We start from the raw sequence: 12,822 nt of genomic DNA on the forward strand, positions 1-12,822 counted from the left end.
TTGGAAAATGTCAACCCTACACAGAATGTGGACCTGCCTTTCAACAGCAACAGTGAATATGTGTCCCACATAGATGCAATATTAAATTCTCTGCTGTTCAGTTGTTTTAAGAAACTTCTTTACATTCATGGAGGACTAGCTTGTATTATCTTTATTCTTCTGGAAAATTATTTTATTTTTATTTTTATTTATTTATTTATTTATTGAGGTACACAGGACTCTCACTGTTGTGGCCTCTCCCGTTGCGGAGCACAGGCTCCGGACGTGCTGGCTCAGCGGCCATGGCTCACGGGCCTAGCCGCTCCGTGGCATGTGGGATCTTCCCGGACCGGGGCACGAACCCGTGTCCCCTGCATCGGCAGGCAGACTCTCAACAACTGCGCTACCAGGGAAGCCCCTGGAAAATTATTTTCTAAACAATATCTCCTAAAACATTGGTCTGGCTAGACAATCCCCTCAAAATTGTTTGCACATACTACATAAAACTTCCTCTTGGACTTTAACATTATTTATTTATCATAAGAAATTAAGTTTAATTAATTTAATTATAATAATTAAGTTAATTATTATTTAATCATTTAACATTTAATTATTATTATTTTAACATATTACATAATAAAAGTGCTAAAGAATATAACTATAAAAATTCTGCTTATCTTTTTTTATTTTTTTATTTTTTTTGCGATACGCAGGCCTCTCACTGTTGTGGCCTCTCCCGTTGTGGAGCACAGGCTCCAGACGCACAGGCTCAGCGGCCATGGCTCACAGGCCCAGCTGCTCCGTGGCATGTGGGATCTTCCCGGACCGGGGCACGAACCCGTGTCCCCTGCATCGGCAGGCGGACTCTCAACCACTGCGCCACTAGGGAAGCCCTCTGCTTGATTTTTTTATCCTAGCAATTCCCAATGATCCTGGAACTCTTTACTGGCATAACACTTATTATTATCCTATAAAATGAGTGTTCTAATGAATACACTTTGGAAAACACAAATCTAGCTTTTCTCAACATTATCCATGGTTCCAGCCAGGCTGTTAAATGAATACTGTGAAGTGAATTCCTAGTAAATTTAATTTTAGCATTAGAACAGTGATATTATATTACATTGTATTATGTTATTATAAATGAAGAATATTGTTGAGGACACAGTCTATTATAGTGTTGTTTTATCTTAATCCATTGGAAAAATTCTCTCTTAGGTCTCAGTATTCCAGTAAAAGCTCCTATGTGAACTTTTATGAAAACTTCACAAATATCTTATAATACAGCAGTCCCCAACCTTTCTGGCACTGGTTTCGTGGAAGACAATTTTTCCATGGACCGGGGGGAGGGGGGAAAGGGATGGTTTCGGTATGATTCAAGCACATTATATTTATTGTGCATTTTGTTTCTATTATCATTACATTGTAATATATAATGAAATAATTATACAACTCACCATAATGCAGAATCAGTGGAAGCCTTGAGCTTGTTTTCCTGCAAATAGATGGTCCCATCGGGGGGTGATGGGAGACAGTGACACCGGAAGTGTGTTGCTTCTGTCTAGTCTACTCTGTAATCTCGTTTTGGTTGCTGTCACTGCAGAAAACACTGCTTCACAAAGGCAGGATGTTGGAAATAGAAGCAGGCTTTTCAGTGCTTTTGTGGCAATCTCAGGATATTCCACCTTGTCTTTAATCCAGAACATATGGAGATTTGAAGTTGTCTCAAACATACTTTTAAGGCCTCCATCATCTTCGTCCTCAAGCAGTTGATCCTCTTGTAGCACGGACAAAATTGATTCACCTGGTTTATTCACAAATGGGTCGCAGATCCATTCCTTCCCAATTCAGGGTTCTTTTCTGGTTGGGAAGTAATACTCAAACTCTTTTGATCATTTTGAGATAGGTGATCATGAACCAGCTGGGAAAAAAAGGCCCTGGCTCAGTCTTTTTCAAAATTTCTGCTAATCTTTGAAACATGACAAAAACCCCAATGTTCACTCATCGTCCCCATAATTCCAGTTTGGCTTTAGTAGAGGTATGAATGTAGCCACTTTGTCTGCCGACTTGAACACAGTTGTCGTTCTCCCCTGAAGTGACAGATCGAGTTCGTTGAGCAGGTTGAATATGTCACACAAGTAAGCAAGTTTTGCAACCCATTCTGTGTCACTGAAATGTGCGGCCAGTGGTGACTTTTTCTAAAAGAAATCTCTGGAGTGGCTCTCGTAACTCAGAAACTCTGGTCAGTGATCTACCTTTAGAAAGCCATCTCACTTCTGTATATAACAAAAGATGTGTGTGCTCTGTGTCCATCTCCTCACAGAGCCACACAAACAGATGTGAGTTAAGAGCATGTACTTTAATGTGGTTGATAATTTTAATCACATCCTGCAAAACGTTGTTAAATTCAGATGACATTTTTCAGCTAGCCAGCATTTCTCTATGGATGACACAGTGTGTAGACTCACATTCAGAAGCGACCTCCTTGACCAGAGTAGTGAAACCAGAAAGCCGTCCAGTCACGGCAGCTGCTCTGTGTGCATATCCCAACACAAAATGACCAATTCAGTTTTCCTGATATGTAATCATCCAAAGACTTGAATAGTTCTACGGCTGTGGTGTTGATTGGCAACAAAATTGCACATAACATATACTCATGCACATCCTCCTGAAAAATATATCACACAAAAGTGAGCATTGTTGCCTTGCTGTCAACATCAGTAGACTCATCAACCTGGATTGCATACCACGATGACTCATTAATTCTCTCTGACAATTGTGCCTCAATATCCTCTGCTAATTCATCTAGTTATGGTATTAGCAGAAAGAGGAACACGTATCACCTTCTGAATTGCAGCCTCTCCTAAAAGTTCACGACAAACGTCCTTATCAGCAGGCAGGATCAATTCTTCCCCAATAGGAAAGGGCTTCTTAGCTTTATCAATGCAGGTAGCCACTAAATGATGCTCTCTATGCAGACACATTTGATGAAGTGGTGGCCTTCAATAATTGCTTCTGTTCTTCATGTTTACATTTTTTTTCTTTTGAAAAACTCCAAAGACTTGTCTTTTAATGCAGGGTGCTTGGTCTCCATGTGGCGAAGCAGTTTTGAAGGTTTCATGGCTTCAATGGCTAGCCGGTCGCCACATATTATACAAAGCAGACTTGCAGAATGTGAATCACCTGTGGCAATGAACTAATTTAAGTAGGACTCTTGGTATTTTCTTTTAAATGCAGCTTTCTTTTTGTTGGCAGTCTTAAGAGTCTTTGCTGTCTAATCATTGGGTCTCTCCCCCTTTTCAAAGAAGCTCTCCAGCAACGTTTGTTTTTTACTCATTTTGGCTAGGGTTAGCTTGTGGGTTTACCATAACTGTGACTGAGACAAGTGCACAGTGCGGGAAAGAGGCGCAGATGGAAGTGGTAGACAAAATAATGGGATGGCCATGAACGGACTAAAATAAGTGTCGGATTCTGACTTAAAGCCTGCCATTAGATGCAGCTGTACAACTGAAGTACATCAACTTGCTTGCCACTATAATGCCTGCCACCAGATGCAGCTTAATTGTCACTTGCCACTCACGGATAGGGTTTTGATATGAGTCTGCAAGCAATTGATTTATTATGGTCTCTGTGCAGTCAATCTTCTCTGCTAATGATAATCTGTATTTGCAGCCACTCTCCAGTGCTAGCATCGCTGCCTTAGCTCCACCTCAGATCATCAGGCATTAGATTCTCATAAGGAACGTGCAACCCAGATCCCTCGCGTGTGCATTTCATAGTAGGGTTTGCACTCCTATGAGAATCTAATGCTGCTGCTGATCTGACAGGATGCAGAGCTCAGGCAGTAATGCAAGCAATGGGGAGCAGTTGTAAATAGAGATGAAGCTTCTCTCGCTCGCCTGCTGCTCACCTCCTGCGGTACGGCCCAGTTTCTAACAGGCCACAGACGACTATCAGTCTGTGACCCGGGAGTTGGGGACCCCTGTTGTAATAGATTATGTTTTCCTCTTTTCATTAACCATAGAAGGCTCATAGCTAACATTCAGTAAAATTTTAACAACGGCTCAGGAATATATATTATGCATACTTATACACTTATGCGTGACTTCATCATATTTCTGTCCTATTTTTCATTCTCCCTGACCATTTCATATTTTATTTGTCAATGCTATTGGACTTTGTAACTTTTCTCAATTGCTTTTGGGCCTTGTAAGCCAAGGCTGAAACAAAGTATGGAATAAATAGATGAATTATCCTATTAGTTAAAAACTTGAAGGGCAAAGAATACTAGAAAGCATATAAGATTACTTGGATCTGCATAATAACAATATAAGGTGAAGTTCTCAAGTCAAAATTAAGAGTTTCCAGGTCTGTTTATTTTTTGTAACACTCAGTATCTCTCATTAGTCTGAAATTCTCCAAGGTAATAGCCAACCTAAAGGTATGTACTTTGTTCTAGTCACCAAAAACTTTGTTTTCTGGGAATTTTGAAATAATCTTTAAATACCATATGTTAATCCAAAACACCCTTTCCTGTCAAAGACTTAAAGTTTTAAAATCATAATTACTATGTTAATATGATTCAGGTGCCTGCACTGAATATTAAGTAAGAAGGAGCTTACTTTTAGAAGTTCATTTCTGACTTGCAAATTACTTTAGTAATTTTCTTCTGTGGAGAAAATATCTAAATGCATAAATTTTAATAAAAGCCATGTCACACACATCTATCTAACCTCTCAACTTGGATCATTCTCTAGAAATCACTTCCAGATGATTTCAAAAAATTAAATATAAACCTTTGTAACAGTTGTCTTTAATTTTACTTTCTTCCTCATTCCCTTATCTACACTAATATCAGTATAGCCAATTCTTTCTCAAATTCTTTATGCTACTCATGACCATCATGATCACTTTTCTGAATAATAAAACCTAAATATCTGGTCTTGTGTTTCTTCAGGCTTGCCCATATGCAGTCTATTATAGACATAGCATCTATACACAAAAAATTAATTATAAAGCTCTGCTTTAGCTTTGCATTACTCTTAGGATAATGTCACTTCCTCTAGGCTAGATGCTTCCATATGTACACTAAGAACACTCTGTATTTCTCTGCTTTAGTCTAACTAGATTTCATATAATTCTTGTTTTAATTGTCTTTCGCCTATTAGACTGGAAAAATCCCACAAGGGCAGGGACTTCCTGTTTCTCCAGCATGTAGCCCAGTGTCTGGTACACACTCAATATATATTTTTGAAAAAATGAAATCGGCTCACTTATAATGTGTCTTATAAGGACTATGCATGCCAAGGATTTGGAATATAAAACAAACTGGGCAAAAATGCAAATGCAAGGTAATTGTGGAAGAGAACTCACTGAAGTAAGCTGAAAAAATCTATTTTGAAGAGTTTTAAATGGTATTTCAAACTAAATATGCTTGCATATAAGAGAGAAAAGGAGAGTAAATATATTTTATTTATATTTAAATTAGTCAATTAATTCATATATATCAATACTTACAGAGGGAGTAATCCTATAGTAAATCAATAGTGATTTCTTTTTCTTGTTTTAACATCTAGATATTTTCCTTTTATTTATTTATTTATTTTTAAACATCTTTATTCAAGTATAATTGCTTTACAATGGTGTGTTAGCTTCTGCCTTATAACAAAGTGAATTAGCTATACATATACATATATCCCCATACCTCCTCCATCTTGTGTCTCCCTCCCACCCTCCCTATCCGACCCCTCTAGGTGGTCACAAAGCACTGAGCTAATCTCCCCATCCTATGTGGCTGCTTCCCATTAGCTATCTATTTTACATTTGGTAGTGTACGTATGTCCATGCCACTCTTTTCGTCCCAGCTTACCCTTCCCACTCCCTGTGTCCTCAAGTCCACTCTCTACATCTGTGTCTTTCTTCCTGTCCTGGCCCTAGGTTCTTCACAATCAAATTTTTTTTTTGAGTCTATATATATGTGTTAGCATACGGTATTTGTTCCTATCTTTCTGACTTACTTCACTCTGTATGACAGACTCTAGGTCCATCTACCTCACTACAAATAACTCAATTTCGTTTCTTTTTATGGCTGAGTAATATTCTGCTGTATATATGTGCCACATCTTCTTTATCCATTCATCTGTCGATGGACATTTAAGTTGCTTCCATGACCTGGCTATTGTAAATAGTGCTGCAATGAACACTGTGGTACATAACTCTTTTTGAATTATACTTTTCTCAGGGTATATGCCCAGTAGTGGAATTGCTGGGTCATATGGTAGTTCTATTTTCAGTTTTTTAAGGAACCTCTATACTGTTCTCCATAGTGGCTGTATCAATTTACATTCTCACCAACAGTGCAACACCCTCTCCAGCATTTATTGTTTGTAGGTTTTTTTTTATTGTTTTTGGGTTTTTTTTGCAGTACGCATGACTGTCACTGTTGTGGCCTCTCCCGTTGCAGAGCACATGCTCCGGACGCACAGGCCCAGTGGCCATGGCTCACGGGCCTAGCCACTCAGTGGCATGTGGGATCTTCCCAGACTGGGTACGAACCCGTGTCCCCTGCATCAGCAGGTGGACTCTCAACCACTGCGCCACAAGGGAAGCCCCTGTTTGTAGGTTTTTTGATGATGGCCATTGTGACTGGTGTGAGGTGATACCTCACAGTAGTTTGATTTGCATTTCTCTAATGATTACTGACATTGAGCATCCTATCATGTGTTTGTTGGCCATCTGTATGTCTTCTTTGGAGAAATGTCTGTTTAGGTCTTCTGCCCATTTTTGGACTGGGTTGTTTGTTTTTTTGATATTGAGCTGCATGAGCTGCTTGTAAATTTTGGGGATTAATCCTTTTTCAGTTGCTCCATTTGTAAATATTTTTCCCATTCTGAGGGTTGTCTTTTCATCTTGTTTGTTTTCCTTTGCTGTGCAAAAGCATTTAAGTTTCATTAGGTCCCATTTGTTTATTTTTGTTTTTATTTCAATTTCTCTAAGAGGAAGGTCAAAAAGGACCTTGCTGTGATTTATGTCATAGAGTGTTCTGCCTGTGTTTTCCTGTAAGAGTTTTATAGTGTCTGGCCTTACATTTAGGTCTTTAATCCATTATGAGTTTATTTTTGTGAATGTTGTTAAGGAGTGTTCTAATTTCATTCTCTTACATGTACCTGTCCAGTTTTCCCAGCACCACATATTGAAGACGCTATCTTTTCTCCATCGTATATTCTTGTCTCCTTATCAAAGATAAGATGACTATATGTGCGTGGGTTTCTCTCTGGGCTTTCTATCTTGTTCCATTTTGTGCCAGTACCATACTGTCTTGATTACTGTAGCTTCAGTATAGTCTGAAGTCCAGGAGCCTGATTCCTCCAGCTCCATTTTTTTTCTCAAGTTTGCTTTGGCTGTTCGGGGTCTATTTTTTTTTTTTTTTTTTTTTTTTTTTTTTTGTGGTACGCAGGCCTTTCACTATTGTGGCCTCTCCCATCGTGGAGCACAGGCTCTGGACGCGCAGGCTCAGTGGCCATGGCTCACGGGCCTAGCCACTCCGTGGCATGTGGGATCTTCCCAGACCGGGGCACGAATCCGTGTCCCCTGCATTGGCCACCAGGTAAGCCCAAGTTCGGGGTCTTTTGTGTTTCCATACAAATTGTGCAAGTTTTTGTTCTAGTTCTGTGAAAAATGCATACAGGTCTTTTGTCTCCTTAGGTAAGTTTATTCCTAGGTATTTTATTCTTCTTTCATCACTTTAAATACGTCCTGCCAGAAACTTGTGGCTTGCAGAGTTTCTGCTGAGAGATCAGCTGTTAACCTTATGGGATTCCCTTGCATGTCATTTGTTTTTTTTCCTCTGCTGCTTTTAATATTTTTTGTTTGTATTTAATTTTTGATAGCTTGATTAATATTTGTCTTGGCATGTTTCTCCTTAGAGTTATCCTGTATGGCACTCTCTGCACTTCCTAAACTTGATTGACTACTTCATTTCCCATATTAGGGAAGTTTTCAACTATAATCTCTTCAAATATTTTCTCAGTCCCTTTCTTTTTCTCTTCTTTTTCTGGGACCCCTATAATTCAAATGTTGGTGCATTTAATGTTGTCCCAGAGGTCTCTGAGACTGTCCTCAATTATTTTCATTATTTTTTTCTTTATTCTGCTCTGCAGTAGTTATTTCCACTATTTTATCTTCCAGGTCACTTATCCGTTCTTCTGCCTCAGTTTCTTGTATTTTCTCCATTCTATTTTGAAGATTTTGGATCATCTTTACTATCCTTACTCTGAATTCTTTTTCAGGTAGACTACCTATTTCATCTTCATTTGTTTGGTCTAGTGGGTTTTTACCTTGCCCTTTTATCTGCTCTGTGTTTCTCTGTCTTCTCATTTTGCTTAACTTACTGTGTTTGGGGTCTCCTTTTTGCAGGCTGCAGTTTCGTAGTTCCCATTGCTTTTGGTGTCAGCCTCCAGTGGCTAAGGTTGGTTCAGTGGGTTGTGTAGGCTTCCTGGTGGAGGGGACTGGTGCCTGTGTTCTGGTGGATGAGGCTGGATATTGCCTTTCTGGTGGCAGGACCGCATCCAGTGGTGTGTTTTGGGGTGTCTGTGACCTTATTATGATTTTAGGCAGGCTCTCTGCTAATGGGTGGGGTTTTGTTCCTGTCTTGCTAGTTGTTCGGCATAGGATGTCCAGCACTCTAGCTTGCTGGTTGTTGAGTGCAGCTGGGTCTTAGCATTGAGATGGAGATCTCTGGGAGAGCTCTCGCCATTTGATATTACATAGAACCAGAAGGCCTCTGGTGGACCAATGTCCTCAACTTGGCTCTCCCACCTCAGAGACACAGTCCTGACACCCAGCCGGTGCACCAAGACCCTGTCAGCCACAAGGCCAGCTTCCACTGTCACAAACTTTGGACAAATGTCTCTACTACTGCCCTCAGCAATCTTGTGAAGATGCAATTATTCTCCCCATTTTCAGATGAGGAAACCAGAATTTGGCAAAGTTACATAACTTGCCCAGCATCACATAGTCAGGCTTTAGTATGGCCAGGACCCAAATCCAAACCTAATTCTCAATAGTGATTTTTTAAAAAGAAATTTTTAAAAAAGAAATATTTTCACTATCCCCACCTAATATATCCCCTAATTGATGTACTTGGTCACTGCCTTAATCAATAAAATATAAATGCAAGGAAGATTTATCTTATCCTAGTAGATCGGAAAAATCATAGAAATTCTGGTTAAATGTAATAAATTGGACAAATGCATGCATTTCTATTTCCTTTCCAAAACCTGACTAAAATGACAGTAAATTGTATTTACAAATGTGTAATACCATAAGGACAAATAGAATCCGAAAAGAAATGACCTTGAATGTTCGGACAATGGAAAGCTGATGGAGACTTGGTAACAAACTGAAAGGGATGCTGAAACTTGATTGCCTAAAGAGAGATATCCAATGAAAAGCAGGCTGATTCAACTGAAGAACTACAAAATAGTTCAGACCTTGGGACTCCAAGGTGCTTTCAAAGATGGGAGTTAGGCGTAGTGATAAAAACAGGAGTATCAGTTCTAGACTCTTCCTTCCATATCACAAAACAAAAAATCCCTCCCTCCCCAACACATGCAAGAGAAGAGTGATTTATTCTCTCAGAGAAATTGAGCTAGAAGGACTGTGAACTTAAGAACACTAGGCACAGCAGAAGGCAAGAATAAAACACCATTCTAAAAACAAAGGAGTTAAATAAGTCTACAGTCTGAACAGTAGATGAGACCTTCATCCCTGTTATTCTTTCTTAGCTCCTAGAATGCTGTCTCCCAGATATACCTCTTACAAGAGGTCAGAGGATTACTCCCCAGAGAAACCTACCCTAAAAAAAAAAAAAAAAAAAGACTTATTGATACTAATAGTTGGCAGTTCTTCAAGAAAAGAGAAAAAGGAGAAGAGGAAGAAGAAAGATGAGGAGGAGGAGGAGAGAGAAGAAGAAAGGAAGAGGGAGGGAGGGAAGGAAGGAAGGAAGGAAGGAGTAACAGTTTAGCCCCTGCTGCATACTTAGAGATTCCAATCAGTAACTTGCTCTCATATATAAATGAGCTTCTCATTAAAACATCTATCAGAAAAGAAAAACAAATAGAAACAATGGAGAGAAAATAGAGACAAGGCATAAAGAAGAATAATACCTCAGAAAACATAATTAATAGCTTCAGAAAGATGCTATAAAGAAGATAATGTGATTTAGAAAAAAGAAAAATTAATCAGAGAACACAGGAGAACTCTTAGAAATTAAAAATTAATTTAGATCATCTGAAATTTAAAATTTTAATTAAGTTTAGAAGATATAGTTGAGGAAATTTCCCTGTAAGTAAAAGAAAAAGCCCAAACTGAAAAATATGTTAAAAAAAATGAGAGAGAAAGAGAGAGAGTGTGTATGTCAGTTCAGGTGATCTAATCTCAGGAGTTGTAGAAAGATGGAAGAAAGAAAATGGAGTGGATCATAAAAGTAGCCAGACAATGAGGTCAAAAAATCCTGAGTAGCCAGACAATGAGGTCAAAAAGATCCTCCCTAAGGCACATTCTAATACTATTTCAGAACCTTGGAGAAATGAAAGAGGAAAATAAGAGAAAATAAAGAGAGAAAAATAGGTCACATGGAAAGGGTCAGGAGCCACAACAGCAGTTGATCTTCCCATCAACAGTGGAACAAAGCCCTCAAATTTCTGAGGAAAGAATTGGCAACCTATAATTCTACATCTGGACAAATTATAACATGAAAGTAGGGTTAGATTAAAACCTGTTTAAGAAGTAAAAGGGTTCAAATTTATTTCTCTGCATCTTTTCTCAGAAGCTAAGAGAGGATGTGCTCCAACAAAATAAAGTAATAAGCCAAGAACTGTAAGGATGGCAGAGGATCCAATACAGGAAAGAGGTAATAGGAAGTCCTAAGATAAGGTGAAGGGAAGTCACAGGATGACAGCTGTGTAGGAGGAAGTCTAAATAATAGATTCCTTGACCCATTTGACTATATTGACAGGAATTTTGTAGCTCTATGAAAGAACATGAGAAGAACTAGTGATTTGTACATAAAAAATTAAAACAAATCTAAAAGAGGGAGGGACAATTATTAACAAATCCAAGAAATATTTAAGAGCCATACAGGAGAGAAATGTAATATATTACTTGGCTCAGCTGTGAACACAATTTACCTAATCATAAAAATGTAAAGACTAATTATTAATCAAATAAAATATTATAACTCTACTGGGAGTATGAAAGTGGAGAAAGGACTATGAGAGCAGGAAGGGTGGTAAGAGTGTTAAATCTTCAACCTGCGTTTTACAAAGTAATAGGTAATATCTAAAACTGCTTAATCAAAAAGAAATAAAATAAGCAAACAATTTAAACACATGGGAGAACATACCAGAAGAGCAGCTGAAAGAGTCAAAAGTATTTGGGGGATGAAAATTGGGGTTGTGTTAGGTAAAGAGATGACGACCATTTTCCCTTTAAGCTTTATAGTCCTATTTGACATGTGAAATTATTATACATGAATTACCTTATCAAAAATAAAAATTAGAAGGGAAAAAGAGCAAACAGTCTACTCTTTCTTAAGCTTATTCATCCCTTAGTGACAGCAGGTCTTGTTTATAAACCACTGCAACCTCAGCTCTCCCCATGCCTATACTCTGGAAGGTTCCTTTAGTAGTTAGGTTCTAAGGAAAATCTTTTGTCTCCTTTGGAGGCTAAATAACAAAAGAAAACCTGTTTTTATTCTTCCTGATGAGGTAAGTCATTAGGAAATTAACATTTAAAAATCAAGCTTAGGGTTAAAGTTAAAAGTAGTAAAACAAGAACTCCTATAACTTTTGTTCATGTCAAACTACTTATACTTTATTTTTTATTCAATAATTTATCTAATTGTTCATGTCAAACTACTTATACTTTATATTTTATCCAATAATTTATCTAATTATGGATACCACAGTTAATTCCTGTTATTCCAAGTTTCATATATAAAAATCAGAAAAAAGTTTGATACATTATAATGAGAATATATCTTGAATCCAGAACCATGAAACAAGGCCACTGCATGAGAGTGTGCATTTTGCACTCTGCTGAGGAGATGGGGGTAGGAGGTAGATTCAGTTGCTCACTAAGCCAGGATACCCATGTTGCTCTGCCTGGAGCACAGAGTTCTTGTTTGTTATTAGCCTACCCAGAGAGGCCCTTTTTGCAAATGAATCAGTCAGGGGATGCACCTTATATGTAATTCACAAGCGATGTAGTGCATCCTAGTTGTGGCTCTGATTAACTGTCTTTCTAAAAAAGGCTCTATTTTAATCTCTTGAACAATTTGCACTTAGACAAAACTATAAGACTATGAGCAGTGGTCAAATCTGTGTGATCAAGACCTACATTTACAGATTGATGTCCCTGTCACAAATGTCTTTTTACGTACCAAGAACGTGTTTCCACAGTGCCCACACACCACTCTTGTACCTTCTGGTTGGACTGGCAATGCAGGTTGAGCTGGCTGTTCTTCAGAAATAAGCATTACTGGGCCAAGGTTAATTATGCGTCTACTGTGGAAACAGAAAGGAAACAACTTCATTATACCACAAATGGACTGAGAGCAAAACCTACACTATGGGGCCAAAAACATGGAATATACCATTGAAAATAGGTTATACTTGTTTTATAAATTAAGTGAATTAAATGTCAGCCTTTAGAGCCAAAATCACAGAAAACAGCAACAGTCAATATTTCAAAAGCAAAAAAATTAGTTGGAATTGGACCAAATCAAATCATCATAGGAACCATTTAACTACTGTTTCCAAGTTCTTGTAAATTCAAATCTTA

The 12,822-nt window shown here is 38.2% G+C and overlaps 1 protein-coding gene across 1 annotated transcript in view; it reads right to left on the reverse strand.

Moving 5' to 3' along the window:
* PIP4P2 (phosphatidylinositol-4,5-bisphosphate 4-phosphatase 2) overlaps positions 1 to 12,822 on the reverse strand; it is a gene marked incomplete at both ends in the record, with an annotated part of 95,818 nt that overhangs the window by 25,476 nt on the left and 57,520 nt on the right. The window contains one exon of the mRNA XM_079722538.1: positions 12,422 to 12,545. Coding sequence (XP_079578664.1) covers positions 12,422 to 12,545 — 124 coding nt within the window. The remainder of the gene's footprint in view (positions 1 to 12,421; positions 12,546 to 12,822) is intronic.

The sequence above is a fragment of the Hyperoodon ampullatus genome (assembly GCF_949752795.1).
Source record: "Hyperoodon ampullatus genome assembly, chromosome: 17".
Taxonomy (NCBI): domain Eukaryota; kingdom Metazoa; phylum Chordata; class Mammalia; order Artiodactyla; family Ziphiidae; genus Hyperoodon; species Hyperoodon ampullatus.